At 40.4% G+C, this 18,113-nt stretch overlaps 2 protein-coding genes across 2 annotated transcripts; one reads left to right on the top strand and one right to left on the bottom strand.

Moving 5' to 3' along the window:
* Window positions 1-8,041: 8,041 nt before the first annotated feature.
* LOC141641463 (uncharacterized) lies at window positions 8,042-8,953 on the bottom strand. The gene has a single exon (XM_074450123.1). The coding sequence runs from the start codon at window positions 8,951-8,953 to the stop codon at window positions 8,042-8,044; it is 912 nt and encodes a 303-aa protein (XP_074306224.1).
* A 2,595-nt stretch (window positions 8,954-11,548) lies between these two features.
* On the top strand, window positions 11,549-16,401 carry LOC141600735 (putative zinc transporter At3g08650). Its single transcript, XM_074420984.1, has 6 exons — window positions 11,549-11,941; window positions 12,490-13,122; window positions 13,380-13,664; window positions 14,461-14,589; window positions 14,691-14,788; window positions 15,253-16,401. Exons 2-6 carry the CDS (start codon window positions 12,658-12,660, stop codon window positions 16,064-16,066), a joined length of 1,791 nt encoding a protein of 596 aa, XP_074277085.1. The 5' UTR covers window positions 11,549-11,941; window positions 12,490-12,657; the 3' UTR covers window positions 16,067-16,401.
* The last annotated feature ends 1,712 nt before the right edge of the window (window positions 16,402-18,113 follow it).

The following is an 18,113-nucleotide window of genomic DNA, read 5'->3' as shown; positions in this document are numbered from 1 at the left end:
TACAAGTTCTCCAAAACTATATACTATCAAAAGACTATAAAACTATCAAACACAGCGGAAGACTTCTAAATCGCATCGTCGACTCCTCCCGATTACCCCATACGCATCGGCTCATACCGCTCAATAATCGCCACCACCCCGAATGGATCACCACGAGTTTTTAAAACATTTAAACGGGTCAAGTACTAATCACACAATTCAATATATCAACAATAAGATAAACAGACATTTGAAAATCACACACACACACACACACACACACCACCAACTCCCATCATCTCAATATCGATCGTCCACCTGGACCAGCCCGCCGATGGGGGACCGCAGCCGTTCCCACCTAAGCCCCGCTCATCATACCGAGCGATAACCCTGTCCCATTAATGTGCACATCCCCTTCCGTGGCGGGTTCCACGAAGGGCGAAACTAGGGCGTGAAGTCACTCCCGCAAGTGACCCCACTCAGCCGAGAACGCATCTCGAGAACATCAACAAACACAACCACAATCACAATCACAATCACAATCATCATATCAAACAACTAACTACAAAGACATCACCAATATCCCATTATGGGACTAATATCGTGTAGGAAATCCTACCCGGAAAGCACAACACGCAGACGGTATCTACAATTTGTATCAAAACGGCTCCTCTACGAATTCTCCTCCTATCATACAACACATAGATGCTACCATTCAAATACTACTCATAAAAACCCCCAATTCCTAAATTAGGGTTTCATCAATCTTAACAAAACATTATAGAAATTATATTAAAAGCTTACCCTCGACGCAAGGAATCCAACGACACGAACTACGATACGAACCGACCGTCCGAACTCCGGAATTGTCAAGAACGCGATTAGGAAGAAGAACTAGTTGCTTTCTCTCTTAAACAGGTTTTAGGTTTTGTAAAAAGTGATTTAAAACAATTACGAATATGTTTAAATACCTTAATCGCGTAATTAACAAAACCCGAAAAAACTCCCCCGTAAAACCAGACACTCGATCGAGTACCCAAGGCACTCGATCGAGTACCCCCCTACTCGATCGAGTGCCCCAGCTACTCGATCGAGTACCCAACAGGTCAGAAACTATTTTATTCCGCAACTTGCCCATACTCGACAGAGTAAGGGCTACTCGATAGAGTACCCCCAAGACATATAAATACGGAGTATTACAACAGCCACCTTATCCGCCCCTCCTTACCTTCCCACAACAACTAAACAAGCCCTAGTTCATCCTCTTTGGCGCGCTGCAATGCTTGACGAATTTAAGGCATTAACCAAAAACCAAACCTGGACTCTTATCCCTCCCAATTCTGCTCAAAACATTGTCGGTTACAAATGGGTGTATCGAGTTAAGTACAATCCTGACAACACCATTGACAAGTATAAAGCCCGGTTAGTTGCCAAAGTTATCAAAGACCCGACATTGATTATTCTGAAACCTTCAATCCGGTTGTAAAAGCAAATACGGTGCGTTTAATTTTATCTCTTGCTCTTAGTCGTGGTTGGGCCCTTTGCCAACTCGACATTAATAACGCTTTTCTTCAAGACGGTTTAAATGACACCGTATTTATGCAGCAACCCCTTGGGTTTATTGATCCCTCTCACCCCACTTATATTTTCAAATTGTCTAAAGCGATTTATGGACTTAAACAGGCTCCCCGAGCTTGGTATAACACCTTGAGAACCTTTTTGCTTTCATACGGTTTGCAAACTCCCTATCTGATTCTTCTTTATTTTTATACAAAAAATCCCCAACACCGATTTACTTACTAGTCTATGTCGATGATATAATTGCCACTGGTCCTAATCCTTCTTTTACTAATTTTTTTATCAAAACTCTTTCACAGAAAAAATCTTTAAAAGATGTGGGAGCATTGTCGTACTTTCTTGGTGTCGAGGTCACGCCCAATTCCAATGTCCTGCATCTCACCCAATCGAAGTACATTGTTGATCTTCTCACCAAGCATTACATGGGTGATGCTAAACCAACTCCTACTCCTATGAAGGCGTCGCCTGCCCTTGCCAAAACTGATGGGTCTCCCACTCCGAATCCCATTGAGTATCGGGCTGTCATTGTTGGCAGTCTTCCGTACTTATCCATCACTCACCCTAACATCGCGTTCGCTGTCAACAAGCTTGCTCAGTATATGCAACAACCCATTGATCGTCACTGGTTGGCTGTCAAATGTCTGCTCCGCTACCTTGGAGGTACTCTTCATGTTGGTCTCCTGTTATTTCGTCACACTCCCCTTCGTCTCCATGCCTATTGTGACGCTGATTGGGATGGTGACAAAGACTTGTATGTTTCCACGACCGGCTACATCACCTACGTTAGCCGCAACCATATCTCATGAGCATCTCGGAAGCAAAGGGCTCTAGCTCGGTCTTCGACTGAGGCAGAGTTTCGGGCTGTTGCCGAGACCACTGCCGAGCTCAATTGGCTTACTTCCTTGCTCACTGAACTTGGCGTTACCATTTCTTCTCCACCGTCGATCTATTTTGATAATTTGGGCGCCACACATTACTCTGCCAACCTTGTGTTTCATTCTCGAATGAAGCATCTTGCTTTGTCTTTTCACTTTGTTCGTGAACAGGTTCAGAAAGGTCAGCTTCATCTTCGTCACATTTCGAATTCTGACCAGCTTGCTGATGTTTTAACCAAGCCCCTGGCTCTTCCTCATTTCCTCTCTTTGGTGTCCAAGCTTGGTCTTGCCTTCGCCTCGTCCAGCTTGCAGGGGTGAAGAGTTAAGAACGATTAACACCTAAGAGGGGGAGGGGGTGAATTAGGTGTACCTTTTAAAAATTTTATCCTTAACTTAGTTAATTAACTACTTTAAGCTAAGAATAAAGAAGTACAAGACTTGAGAAACTTAATTGAAGGTAAGTTCACAAGAAGGTACAGCAGTTCTATGTCACGGTATAGGTGACTGTGACACAGAACTTGATTAGGTACATGCGAGAAATAGCAAAGTGGAAGAACGTAAAAGTAAATGAACAAACAAACGACATTTTAAAAATTGGTTCAGCCTCTACTCCGAGGCCTACGTCCAACCGTTATTTTATTGCTTGTTTAGAAATTTACTCAAACTTACTAAACCCCTTACAATGAAAATAACTCGCCAACCTACTCCGGTTGTACTCAAACTTAAAGCTACTCCGCTTCAAGAGTTTATGGGTTCTATCTCAAGGTGTTACAGAATCTTGAATCTCAAGAGTTCACTTAAATGAACATGGAGATTACAATGAAGATCTAACACGAGAATCATGGAACAAACTCATCATGTCACAAAGACAAATGAACGATACTTGGAGGTTTTTACAGCTTTTTCGAAAACAATTTTGAAGACTTAAAACCAGAAAAAACGTTTTGCAAATACTTGAAGAACAAAGCTTTTAATGCACAAATGATTTGCAAGGTTTTACAATAAATGCTTTGGAAGTCTTAAGAAATAAATGTGACTAAGACACTCTATTTATAGTGGATTTAGTCTTAGGTAAGTACACTTTGAAGAATTAAATCCAATATAAAAATGATAGCTTTGAGTGATGGTAAGTGTTAGACTTATAGGCTTGGGGCTTAAGAAATCAGAAAACTTAAGCTTCTACACTCAACATGTGACAATTTACCGAAATGGCAAAAAGCCTTTCTTACTTTAGAAGTTTGACAAGTCTTCTTTGCCATTTTGGTAAAAGGTGTTTGCACAAATCTAGAGGCTTAGTCAAGTGGGCTTGTGACTTCAAAATTTCAGATTGTTTTCAAGTTTCTGAAAATTCAAATGTTTAAGGTTTAAAGTTTGCAAAGTTTTGACACTTAAAAACATTTGGACGAAAACTCCTCCGTATGATAGTACCAGAAACCACGGTACAGAGTACCGTTGCATGGTTTTGCCATTACTTGACTTAAATGAGAATGTTACACTTACTCTTACATATATCGACTAAGGCTTTGGAAAGTATCATTGTCTTGACTTCCTTGAATGACTTGATCATCTTGAATCATTGTTGAAAGTCCATTTGATTGCTTCATTCACTAATTATTTCAACTAAGAGCAAACAATCAAATAACAAGGGGACTTGGCATCATCAATCTAATGTGTTCTAACAAGGGGCGTATTAGAAAATAGTCTATATGATATTTCTTGTTAATATTTTTATTGTATCTTTGTTGATATCTTTTGTATCAAGTTTGATATCTTAGGTTAATTACTTTCTTGTCTTTCAAGTTGTAAAGATTCGATACCTTAGGTTTTAGTATATTTGTATAAATAACATACTCATTGTACCAATTCATTATTCAATACAATATAACCTTTCTAAATTTTATAGTGTACATCTGTATTACAGTTTAACGGTTTTTTTATATGTTAAATACCTCATTTATTAATAAATAAATAAAAAATAACTATGTTTTAATAACCAATAAAAAGGCCAATTTATGTTGTAAGATGATGTTATTCAAAGTTCCACGAAATTAAGTATTTAAGCCTCGTTTGATTGCCCCTTGTAAATCATGGGACTTGTAAAATCCCATGAATTACAAAATTAAGACTTGTTTGGTTGCCTTTTTTTGCCATAATGTAAACATTCAATTTTCCAAGGAGTTTCCAACTCCTGTAGGAGTTGGATTGCCTATCCCCTCCTAGGTAATTAATTGTAAATTCCGGTGTAATTGAATTCCTCCTACATCGGCAACCAAACGGATATATCTAATTTTCATGAATTCGATAATCCGGTGAAGTTATATTCCAACCGACAACCAAACGAGGCCTTACATTATTTTTTTTTTTTTTTTGGTACGAATGTGGGGCAAAGCCCCGATAATTAACTAGCTATTACACGGGGGGTAGCAACCCCAAAGATATCTTCCCGAAGGATAGACCGCAAAGCATCAAAAGGAGCCTCTAAGTGAGTGATAGTCCTAGTCGAATTAACTCCGTAATTAGCTAATAAATCAGCCGCTCTATTGGCTTCTCTATATGTATGATCAAGCTTGACTCTCCAACTTGCGTCTTGTATTTGCTCCTTGCATCGCTTAACTATAAACTTCAAACTATTACTTACGAGTTGGTCATCCGTGATTAGCTTGATACATGGCGCATTATCCATGAGGACAAGAACCTTCGTCATACCGAGTGCTTTAGCCCGTTCTAAACCAGCTTGAAAAGCGAGTAACTCTGCTTTCATGAAGGTGCACACTCCACAAGAGAAGTAATACGCAGTGATAAAATTTCCCGTTTCATCCCTAATAATTCCTCCACCGCCTGCCATCCCTGGGTTCCCCTTTGAAGCTCCATCCGTATTGAGTAGAACCCACCCATGCGCCGGAGGTTCCCAACGTACAAAAACCTCTACTCTTGGGGGTTTATACTGCAGGATGAATATATCAAACTTATCAAAAACTTTCTTTGTCGCCTCAAACTATTGATATAAGAATTGTCGGGGATTAGTCGGATTCTCGTTTCCGCGCCCGAAAACCACATTATTTCTCCATTTCCAAATCCACCAACAAGTAATAGCAAAATAAATTGGCCAATTTGGTTCGGATGTAAGTACCTCGTTGCTTGCATTCATAGTTAACCAGTCGTTAAAAGAAGGATTATAGAATGAGCTGCAATTGTTGTCAATTCCCACTTCATTCCATAATTGTTTCGATATTGGACACGACCTCAACAGGTGCTCGGTTGTTTCGTCAGAATCATGGCAGCGAGGGCAGCGTGGATCGTCCCCCAAATTTCGAATAACACGGTTCACATTCACCATTAGACGACTATAAGCAGCTAACCAAAGAAACATCTGTATTCTCTGCTGAACAGGGAGACGCCAAATTGTGCGCCAAGTATGGGTTTCTGGAGCTGCTGTTGGGTCCAAATCCTTGAGGTATCCAAGAGCTGACTTAATGGAGAACTTACCAGACGAGGTCCCTTGCCAATACAGAGAGTCGTATGCATCCGGGTCAGCTATGAGAGAGATTGAAGCAATTTTCTGGAGGAGAGTTTGAGGTAGATAATTGGAAAATAAATCCCATTTCCAACCCGAAAGATCGCACCACATGTCACTAACCGTCGCACCAAGCATATCTTCGGGAATAGGAATAATATTGTGATCGCTTAGGCAAACTCCATCGACCCACGCATGATCCCAGAAAAGCGTTTGTCTTCCATTCCCAACCGCCGTTGCTGCTCCCCTAACAATAGTGCGAGATTGTGAAGAGATTCCGGCCCAGATATATATTGGACATATTTTGTTTGGGCTGGAATATATCGATATCACAACGATTGCTACAATACTTCGAACGGAAGACGCGTGACCATAGGCTGCCTGGCTCCGTTAGTACCCTTTATCCAAGCTTTGTAAGAAAGGCCGCGTTAGCTTGTCGGGCTGACATTATTCCTAAACCCCCGATGGATTTTGGTTTTTGTACAGTTTCCCATGAAATTAAGTGGATAGACCTTTTGTTCTCGTCTCCGCCCCATAAAAAACGTCGTGACTTTCTATCAATTGAGTCGCACACAGACCTTGGGAGCTTTGCTGATTGCATACTATAATTAGCGATAGTGCTTAATGCCGATTGAACTAGAGTTGTTCTTCCATCCAGCGACAAACGTTTAGATGACCAACCCACGAGCCTCCTGTTTACTTTCTCCTCAAGATGGGCGAAAGTTTGCCTGTTAACTCTTCCATTTATTGTGGGCATCCCAAGGTAAGTCCCTAAATCATTTGTCTCTTCAAAACCCAAGGCATTGCTCACTGCCACGCGAGTATCAATTTCCGTATTAGAAGAAAAGAACACACTTGACTTCGCTTCGCTTACTTTCTCCCCTGATGCGTTGCAAAAGTTATCGAGTACGTACTTGATAATGAGAGCTAGTTCTTTTGTTGCTTCCCCAAAAATAACCATGTCATCGGCGAAGAAAAGATTTGTTAAACCCGGACCATTACGACATAAGGTAATAGGCTTCCAGTTATTGTTCCGAACTTCTTGATCAATCATTTGTTGTAATTTCTCTAAACACATTACAAATAGATAAGATGACAAGGGATCCCCTTGTCGAACACCGCGAGAAGGGGTGAATTGCTCTGTAGGCTCCCCGTTCCAAAGAATTCGCATCTTTGCCGAGGTGACGCACTCCATGACTACGTCTATAATCAAGGCTGGAAACCCCATATCTTTTAAAGTATCATATATAAAGTTCGACCGGAGCCTATCATAGGCTTTCTCCAAGTCGATTTTAATAGCCATAATTCCCGTTTTTCCTTTCTTCTTGCGCATAGAATGTATAGCCTCTTGGAAAATAACAATATTGTCCGTAATCTGACGGCCCGGGACGAAACCGTTTTTTGTTTCGGATACAACATGAGGTAGAACTTTTTTGATTCTATTAGCCAGTGTTTTGCTAATGACTTTATATGCAACATTACATAAACTAATAGGGCGAAATTGGGTTATGGATTCAGGAGAATTTACCTTGGGAATTAGAACAATATGAGTATCATTTAACCCTTCGGGCATTCCTTTTCCTTCCAAAGCTCGAATAACCATGTCGCAGAAAGAGGATTCAATTAAATTCCAATTTTTTTGGTAAAATAACGCTTGGAAACCATCCGGACCCGGGGCTTTAAGCGCCCCCATGTTAACAATAACATTTATTATCTCCGCTTTGTGGTATGGTCTCGTTAGCCACTCCCAATTCTTGTTGTTGAAGTCCTGGAACAAGTCCCAAGGAAAAAGCTCATTTGCACCGGGATTGGGTTCTTCCGTGTATAAATTCTTAAAGTATTCAACCACGATTCTTCTTATGCTAACTAGATCATCCGTCCATTCCCCACTCGTGTTCTTCATAGCCGTGATTCTGTTTCGCCACCTTCTAACCAAAGTACTAACATGGAAATAAGCGGTGTTGCGATCGCCATCTTTAATAAACTCTAGTCTCGATTTTTTATACCAGAGAAGTTCTTCTCGAGCTAGGACTTCATCATATTCTCTTCGCAACTTAGCCTCAAGTTTAATTAAATTTCTACTCCTGAACTGTTGTCATCCTTTGATTCTTGCCATCAGTGTCCGTTTTTGCCTAAAGATATTTCCGAAAACATTGGAATTCCAGTCTTGTAATTTCCGTGATAGGATATCCAGTCGATGAGTGAAGTTTCCCTCATCAGGGCAGCTATTATCTATAAATTCCTTGAAATTTTCGTGTGTTAGCCAGCAAGCTTGGAAACGAAAAGGTCTATTGATGGCATTTAAAGGAACAAAACCGTTTGGTGATATGAATAAAGGACAATGGTCAGATTGTATCGCTGGTAAGTGTCTTACCATGGCATCTTCAAACATCTCTACCCATTCCGCATTACACAAGGCTTTATCTAAGCTTGCACTTTGACGGGTTTCGACTGAATTTCCTCTTGCCCATGTATGAGCGGGTCCAGAGAAAGCTAATACAATAAACTCGCAGTTTTCAATCCAGTTATTAAATCTCTCACATCTTCGAGCCATACTCTCGTTGCCACCGTGCCTTTCAGATAACGACCTTGTTTCGTTAAAGTCCCCCGCCATAATCCATGGTCTATTATTCATTCTCGCGAAATTCTCTAGCTCTGACCATAGCTCTCTTCTGTTTGTGGGGTCCGGGCTAGCATAAACGGCGGAGAAGAACCAAGGTAACTCTCCATTACGAGATATCTCCACTGTAATAAATTGTTGATGTTCCACAATTGGATTAATCGATACAATGTCCTTCTTCCAATAGAGCCATATTCCTCCACTGAAACCAATAGTATTAACACGAGAATGATCGCCATACCCTAATATGTTGCCAAGTTTAATGGCGTGATCTCCTCCCATGTGGGTCTCAACAAGCGCTAAAACCGTAGGCTTGTACGCTCGAACCACTTCCTTGATGGCGCTAATTTTATTCTTACTACCAGTTCCTTGTACGTTCCATACCATATACGTGATATGGGTCAAGTTGGGTGACAAATTTGGGATTCTTGTACTCATTAAATCAGGTATGTAATTTAACGAAGATAGATAGGCTCTACTTACGAGTTTGAGCACACTGTCAATACTGCATGGTATCGACAACTCCATCATTAGATTCGAAGGATTGTCCTTCGCTAGCTCGAACTTGACATCCATCATTGGGCTCTCTGCTACCAATATGCCCAAGTACGGCGCTGCCATCTCTGGCCAGGTCGCTACTCTCACCGTCCTGGTTGGTGGGATCACTTCTATCTGGGGGTTTTGTGGGAGGCAATATGGTTGAGGTAGTTGTCTGTCGAGATAAGAGAAGTACGGGTGGGGATTCGATGCTCTGACTAATAGGTCGAACATGGTGGGAATTTTTTTGGATGGCTGTTGAATTTGGATTTCTTGTTGTGTTTTTTGTGTTTAGAGTTTGTGTTGGAATATGGATATTAGTAATATCTTGTAAATTTTGGGAAGGAATCGTAATAGCGTCTGATTGATTGTTATTTTTCACTATATTCTGGCTAGTATTTTCTTTGAAAATATTTGAATGAGATCTATTTTTGGAAATAGATTGTGATAAAAGCTTATTGGTCTGCTTGTTTAGGCGATTAATCTTCTGCTTGATTATAGGGATTTGGGAGATATTTTGGGAGGTTGGATTAACGATACCTGTGCTCGTTTTTGGTAAATTGCTATGATTTGGTGTGATTGCAAAATCTTCTCCTTTATTTGATAATATTTCAAATCTTGACCCTGCTCCTTTGGATGATTGACCAAAATTGAACACGGACGAGTTCCCATTCTGAAATGGGTTGGACTGACCCGGATTTGGGGTTTGTTTTCTGCGTGGTGGTTTCCTCACCATCATCCAATCTCCAAAGTTTGATTGCTCCTCTGGACGAAGTCCTGCCTCTAGGGAATTCTCGCTAGCTGGTTCTTGTGTCGCATCTAGACTGGACTGTCCGTCGAGCTCCATGTTTACCTCCTTCGACGCATTCTTTGAACACTCCTCTGCTGAGTGACCAAGACGACCGCAGTTGAAACATATCATTTTTAGGCCTTCATACTGAATGTAATAAACCTTGCCTTTAAGGCGAAATTTTGACAGTAATGGCTTAGATATATCCACTTCCACACTCAATCGCGTGAATTGTCCTCTCTCTGCACTACCAGTATTCTTATCAATCCGTATTACTTCTCCAATTTTCGAGCCCACTTTCCTTAGAAATGTCTCATTAAAGTACTCTACAGGGAGATTTGGTATTCGTACCCACGCCGTCAACTTCTTAATGCAGTCATCGACCGGGACGAAATTGGGGACCCAACGCCTAATTGTTAGATAGTGGTCGTCGATCATTCAAGGTCCTTGAGTGACTACGAACTCATAATCTTGACGGGAAGAAAACCGGGCCACATAATATGAACCAGTGAGATCAGTTAGGGTAAGTTTGCCCTTGATTGACCACTTTGCTTGTAATTTTCTCATCAATGACAAATACCCGATTTTCTTATCGAACATCTTTATTATCAATGAGTGTCGCCATGGCTGTCGAATAATAGCTTTTTCTGTCTTCGTGAGACAAATTTTTGGGCATAGGGAGTCTTCTTCTTCATCTTCTCCCTCCACATCGTCATCCGAGTCAATTTCCAGATCATCCAATGACAGAACTCCGGTTGGGTTGTGGCGTGCACCGAATCCCTGGACTGTATCCCTAAAAGACAGAGGAGAGGTGGTGGGGATCCTTGGTGTGTGCGTGACTGTATTGTCTTCTTGAACAGGTGAGTTGGGTTCCATTTCGATAGAAGTGACAGATTGGAATTCATCTAGATACATCGTTTTCCTCTTCGAATTTTTTGAAATCGGAGGGAACGATGAATCTCCAGGAATATGGCTGATGGGAGTGGTCTCCGGCGGGAGACCATTATTTGGTTTGAGTATTCAAGTTTGATATCTTAGGTTAATTACTTTCTTGTCTTTCAAGTTGTAAAGATTCGATACCTTAGGTTTTAGTATATTTGTATAAATAACATACTCGTTGTACCAATTCATTATTCAATACAATATAACCTTTCTAAATTTTATAGTGTACATCTGTATTACAGTTTAACGGTTTTTTTATATGTTAAATACCTCATTTATTAATAAATAAATAAAAAATAACTATGTTTTAATAACCAATAAAAAGGCCAATTTATGTTGTAAGATGATGTTATTCGAAGTTCCACGAAATTAAGTATTTAAGCCTCGTTTGATTGCCCCTTGTAAATCATGGGACTTGTAAAATCCCATGAATTACAAAATTAAGACTTGTTTGGTTGCCTTTTTTTGCCATAATGTAAACATTCAATTTTCCAAGGAATTGGATTGCCGAGCCCCTCCTAGGTAATTAATTGTAAATTCCGGTGTAATTGAATTCCTCCTACATCGGCAACCAAACAGATATATCTAATTTTCATGAATTCGATAATCCGGTGAAGTTATATTCCAACCAACAACCAAACGAGACCTTACATTGTAAAACGGTCTTTATTGTGATTCCAAAGTAAAATTCTAAAATAAAGGGGTTATATCTTGTTTTCATGTTTTGTTTGTTTAGGCAATCGCTGGTTTTGGGGTGGAACATTGGAACTCAACTAGGATTTTGATCACCCAACAACAAACCAATGTGCCCAATCTCCTACTAAATCCACCTATCATTTTCTACCTCTTTTCATCACCAAAAACAAAATTCTCCCATCCATCTGTTCAATTTAAACTGTTTGATCTTCTTTTTTTACAGTGAAGATTTTTGATTGAATTAGTAACCTTAATTATTATGTTTCTTCATCATTTAAAATTCCTGAACGTTTCCTGTGGGTTTATTCCTTAAAGAATATACGCGTAAAGACCAAGTCTTGCTCTTTATTTCATCCAAATTGCACGTTTTCTCTTCCCTTTTCTGTGTTCTTCCCTCTTTTCTTTTGCAGGTAAGATTTTTTTATCCTTTTGCTGATTTTATTACTGCCCAGATGCATTTTTCTGTTTAATTGATTGACATTTACCATCTTTTTTCATAAATTGAGGGGAGTAATTGTTGGAAGTTCAATTTTTTATGATTTGGGGTTATTGATTTTTTGCTTAATTTGGGAGATCCTGATTAATTTGTGGAAATAGGATTACTTGATTGGATTAATCCTTAATGGGTTTTGTAGATTATGTGTTGCCCCTGAATTGGTCCTAATTATTTCAATATGAATTGGGTTTTGGTGAAATTTTCAATCTTTCTTGAATTTAGGGTTTTGCATTAATCTAATGCCCCCTTTCTCAATTGAAGATGATTAATTTGGGTAAATTTTACTTTTACAATGACCCATAATCTGCAGATGTCACTCATGACCTCTGTTCTAACCCCGTCAGCATCAAAATCGCCCTTGTGGTTCCCTTTACACTCAAAAAAAAAAAAAAAAAGACAATGACCCATAATCTTGATCAGCAATGCTCAGTCCAGATTCTAATAATATTCTTTTTTCACCAGGTTGTTGTTGCTGTATTAGAACCTGTTATTTATTGGCCAGCCAGTTGTGTTATTAAGCTAAAAAAAAGAAGTGGTAAGGTGGTCTCTGTCGATACAGGGGTTCTTGCCATTGCATCATGAACTTGTGAAGTGTGAAGTAATAAGGTTTATAAGAGGACTTGAACAAGCATGAGATCAATATGGAAGCAGGTCCTCTTACTGTGTTTGATTTTTATAGCCCTTGGTTGTTATGCCGAATCTGAGTCTGGCATAGTTGGTAATCAGAGAGTGAGAGTTGCACCATTGAAGGATCTTAGAAATGACGTCACAGAAAGCACAGGGACTAAGGATGTCTTTAGTACAGAGAGCGCCTTTAGCGATCTTGATGAGGGAAAAGGTAGCAATAGTAGAGTTTCGGTCACTACGGTTGCGTTGTTTACACTAGCAATGGCGGCTGCTAGTGGTTTTGGGGCGATACCTTTCTTTTTTGTGGATCTTGAACCTCAGTGGGCAGGATTGTGCAATGGTATGGCTGCTGGTGTGATGCTTGCTGCAAGCTTTGATCTTATACAGGAAGGACAAGAGCATGGTCATGGAAGTTGGGTTGTGATTGGAATTTTGGCTGGCGGCATTTTCATTGCACTTTGTAAGAAGGTGAGCACTTTCATCCTCCTCGTAGCTTATTGCATTAAATGTTGAAAAATTAGCATAATTTGTCATGGTCGTGCTTATGGTACTTCAGTTACACTTGTTTTAGTTACATGTGTTTATTCACATAACTTAGTACCCCAGTACTTCCTGATTGTGCTTCGTCTAATCTTGTGTAAGAATCGCACAGGGTGCATTCTTTAAATATGATTTTTAAAAGTCTTGATTTTTTTACCTATAATCTAAATATCGCATAAATACAGGTGCTTGATCAGTATGGGGAAGTAAGTATGCTAGACATAAAAGGCGCTGATGCTGCAAAAGTTGTTCTTGTAGTTGGGATTATGACATTACATGCATTTGGAGAAGGAGCTGGTGTTGGGGTTTCATTTGCTGGCTCAAAAGGTCTTTCTCAGGGTCTCTTAGTGACTTTAGCTATTGCTGTTCACAACATACCAGAAGGATTGGCTGTTAGTATGATGCTTGCCTCAAGGGGAGTTTCTCCTCAAAAAGCGATGCTTTGGAGCATCATCACATCTTTGCCCCAGGTATTGTATACAACTTAATTGGTTTGCTCTTTCGTTGAAAATTTAGTATATGATTTTGCGTGTAGTTTTGGATTTTGCCATTACTGTTTTGAGGAAGCCATTCTTATTTAACCCTTGTACTCCCTTGCTTAAGAACGTCTCTTTTCGGCACAAGCCTATTTATGTTGTTTTTTTAGAGGATTGGGTTGGATAAGACCTCACAATTTAAGGGAACCCTTAAGGCGCTAGAGTAATGTTTTTTTTAAATGATCACCCTTTCTTATTGCTACTGTACTCCTATTCAGAGCCTGTATTGAAGATGACACTCATGTGGTACTTAGATGCAAATATTGTCAACTTGGAGAACAGCTTAAACGCTAAAACAAAGATTGATTGAAAGCAACCCGGATTCTGGAAATGATGTTCAGGACATGTGTGGCGGTCGTTAACTTGTTATTACTGATTACTGAATGCTATGTGATGATTAGTAAGTCAGAGTAGAAGTTATATTTCATGTGTTGGGCTCTTGCCACCCTTTTCAGTTGCCTTAACTAGCTCGTTGAAGTATGCTGAACAAGTCACAAATTTAGATGTTGTTATATAAGGCTCTGTACTTCTGGAGCCAATTGAGTAAATGACCCTTAAAGGAGGGTTTTTGCTAGATAAATCGACAGCCCACCCCCCACACGGATGCCCCTTTCCTCAATAGTAGGAAACCCTGTCTGCCATATGGTCAATGGTCATTGTGTGAGTGTGATTCCCACTGTAATATTTTAGCAGATTTTGTGGTTTGGTTATAACATTTGTCGAACTGCAGCCTATTGTGGCAGTACCAGCATTCATGTGTGCTGATGCGTTCAACAAATTCTTGCCTTTCTGCACGGGTTTTGCTGCTGGCTGTATGATCTGGATGGTTATTGCAGAGGTTCTTCCTGATGCATTTAAGGTGCTTATTGCCTGTCATCTTTTATAACCGCTTTGCTTCCACTCCTGATATTCAAGACATGTCATGTAAGCTGACCAATTTGTATCATCTTGTGATTACAGGAAGCCTCCCCGACTCATGTGGCATCAGCAGCTACACTCTCTGTAGCATTCATGGAAGCTCTGGGCACTATTTTCCAGAACTATAGTAAAAATTACAGGTGATTGACCCCTTTAAAAGCTCTGTTTTTTCATGTCTGTCGTGTAATAGAGTATACTGACCATTGACATCTGGTTGTTATTGATCTTCAAGTGTTCACTAACGTCTAATGGCACTAAATTGACACTGTCTCTTTCTAATGTGTTCTTTCTTGGGTATGAATTCAAGAATTGGACTTCGTATAACTCAAATTTTGGTCCGGTTATTCTGTCTTAGAATGAGGATACGAGTGATGGAACACGTCTTCAAAACAAAAGTATACTCCAGTTATATATAAAGAATAGAATTTTGAAGTACCGTGTCAATGTGCTATGCACATACCCTTAGGGGTGTTGTGTCAAAGATGGGTTTGTCCTCAGAGATAAAGAGTTGAAAGTAACAGCTCAAAACTGCATTTTCAGTTAATGTTTGCATTTGTAAGATGCTAATCCACCATTTCTGATTTTGATTTCCTCATCATTTCAGATCAGAAGATTTTTCCGGATTCATGATTTCTATGCTTTTTGGTTTGGGACCGTTGTTTGGTGGTCTCGTCCTTGTTGCATTTGCTCTTGCTTTACATCTCCGGCATGCACTTTTAACTGGCATAGCCTGTGGGATCGCCTTTGTCCTGGGTGCCTGGCGACCAATTCAGCTACTTTTATATTCACAAATGGGGTTATTTCCCCTATTACTGCTCCTATCATTTGGAGCCATCTCTGTACATATTCTAACCTCCACGCTCTTGAACGTCGTGAAACAAAAGAGAACCTCGACAAACTCTTTGTTTTCTGTTGCTAGCAGCTCACTGAGTGCGCTAACAATCCAGTCATTTCTCTCATGCACTGCAATCGCGTTCCATGCCCTGGCAGAAGGCCTAGCACTGGGAGTTGCTGCACCAAAAGCGTATGGGCTTGGCCAATATATAGTCCTTCCCGTGTCGATGCACGGGCTAACTCGGGGAGCTGCTGCAGCTAGCTGCATTTACGGTGCCACCGACAGCTGGCACGGTTCTATTGCAGCAGCCAGCCTGATCGGATTGGTGGGACCCTTGTCGGCTATTGGAGCAATTATAACCAGAATAGACTACCAAGGGCTGGATCACTTGATGGTGTTTGCTTGCGGGGGATTACTCCCCATCTTCGGAAGCATAGTTACAAGAGCAATGAAAGTGGATCGACAAAAGGGTACTTTGGGATTGATGATTGGGTTAGGATTTGCGAGTTTGTGCCTTATGTTTACCAAGTTGGTCTGCTTGAATACACCCTACTGCAACTCTGCCCCCGAAGCTGTTAGATGATATCCGACACAATTCTCGGGTAAATATGTACAACTTTCTTGTATTATGAAAAGGAGTAGTGCTTGGACAAAATTCTCGACGCAATATTCACATCCTGAAATAGTCGGTGTTTGAACACTGAGGGAAGGAACTCAGAAATATGCTTCGTTGTACCGCAGAATGACACGGGTAGAGTTGCTGGAAAACAATGCTTGCAGGTGTGTCGGAAATTTTGCATTGGCTCGCATTTAATGTATGTTGTATAATTGAACTTCTTACTCAGTGGTACAAAGTTATTTATACTTCGAGACTCGAGAGACATTAGAAGTTGGATAATTAGCCTGAGTTTGTGATTACTCTTCTGGTTTGTTCATAAAATAGAGATCTTGACTCAAAAAGTATCAAATCGTATCGTCTGATATGAGGACAAACCTGCCAGCTCCCTATAAGCTCTATTTCAAAATGCTCGTAAATAAACTAACTTTTTTTTTTACAACAATGAACTTATATTGATAAAAAGTTGCGAAAACAAATACAAGCTAACCAGTGGCTAAACTAACAGACCAATACATATGACTACATAGTAACCTACGAATTTCAGTAATCGTGTGATAGGTCTCGATTGGGACTGGCGCATTCGGCACCAGAAATGTTATTAACGTTTTGAAGGAGTAGAGAACATAACGGATTCATCATTCTGAGACCGTGCATCTTGCATTGCCAGAAGTACAACGATCGCTGCAGCCATAAAGTATGAAGATGCTCGAATATCCAGTCGAACATCCAATGTTGTCGGAGAGATGGCGTGGCTCCTGATTCGTTTGGAGAAAACACCTTTAGTGCTGATCTTTTTGACAAATGTTTGAAATGTATATAAGCCCGGAGTAGTGGACATCATATCATGGCCAGAAGAGTCATGTCGTAGAGGTTGTCAACCACGGGGAACAAACGACCTGTAGGAAAATGAATCAAGTAAACGTCACTGAATATGGAAGATACAAACCGGGTCAGGAGTTTCATCCTTAAAGACAAGAGTGTTGCGATATAGCCAAATCGCACGAATCAGGCTAAGGAATTGCAGGAGCTCCCTTTCGATATGCGGGTCAAGGGATCTGAGATACTGTATGATGTCTATCAGCCATTGACGGAAAGGGACTGTGATAATAGGCATAATGTTAAGTCCAGGGGAGCTGGATTTCCAAATATGCTGGGTGACATTGCATGATTTGAATAAATGGTCAGCCGATTCCGCACAACGAACAAAGGGGCATGGTGTTGATTCCTCGTCTGGAGAGGCAAGTTTGTGTTGGTAGAATATCGTGGATAATCTTCTAGAAAAAGATGAAAGAGACGCGGGGAATCTGGATTGCCATAAAATTTGCCAAAGAAAGGTGGAAATAAACTAACTAGTACTATGCGTTTGTTGAAATTATTAAAACGGGTAAAGACAAAAGTCGTAATGGAGTGGGTATTGTCATTGATAAAGATTACATCGATGATGTGTTAGAAGTATCAAGAAAGAGTGATGGGATCATGAGCATTAAGCTTGTAGTCGGGGATGAGGTGGTGACTGTTATAAGTGCTTACGCACCTCAAGTAGGTTTGGATGCTTCTTTTCGACGAGCCTTCTGGGAAGATCTGGAAGAGGTTGTATAACGAGTCCCTATTGGAGAGAAATTGATCATTGGTGGTGACCTCAATGGGCATGTGGGTACTAGTCGAGTTGGCTTCGAGAGCATTCATGGGGGTTTTGGGTTCGGGGAGAGAAATGAAGCAGGAAGTGACATATTAGATTTTGCTTTAGCATATGACTTGGGTGTAATGAACACTTGGTTCGAGAAAAGACATTCTCATTTGGTGACTTATAGGAGTGGAGGAAATGCTAGTCAAATTGACTTTCTTTTGGTAAGGAATGTGTGGAGGAAAGAGTACACCGATTGCAAGGTCATACCCGGGGAAAGTGCCGCAACACAACATAGACTAGTGGTGCTTGATTTTCGACGTAAGAGAGACTTGAGGAAGAGAAAGATAATCGGTGAGGCACGAATCAAGTGGTGGAAGCTACAAG

The sequence above is a fragment of the Silene latifolia genome, chromosome 1 (assembly GCF_048544455.1).
Source record: "Silene latifolia isolate original U9 population chromosome 1, ASM4854445v1, whole genome shotgun sequence".
NCBI lineage: Eukaryota > Viridiplantae > Streptophyta > Magnoliopsida > Caryophyllales > Caryophyllaceae > Silene > Silene latifolia.
The sequence above is the reverse complement of the archived record's forward strand: the minus strand, read 5'-3'. Positions and strand labels throughout refer to the sequence as shown.

Excerpts from the sequence above, each read along its gene's own strand:
- LOC141641463 (XM_074450123.1), bottom strand. The coding sequence starts at position 8,953 with ATGGTATGGAACGTACAAGGAACTGGTAGTAAGAATAAAATTAGCGCC.
- LOC141600735 (XM_074420984.1), top strand. The coding sequence starts at position 12,658 with ATGAGATCAATATGGAAGCAGGTCCTCTTACTGTGTTTGATTTTTATA. Across the intron at positions 13,123-13,379 it reads TCATTGCACTTTGTAAGAAG|GTGCTTGATCAGTATGGGGA; the intron begins GTGAGCACTTTC and ends GCATAAATACAG. Across the intron at positions 13,665-14,460 it reads TCATCACATCTTTGCCCCAG|CCTATTGTGGCAGTACCAGC; the intron begins GTATTGTATACA and ends GTCGAACTGCAG.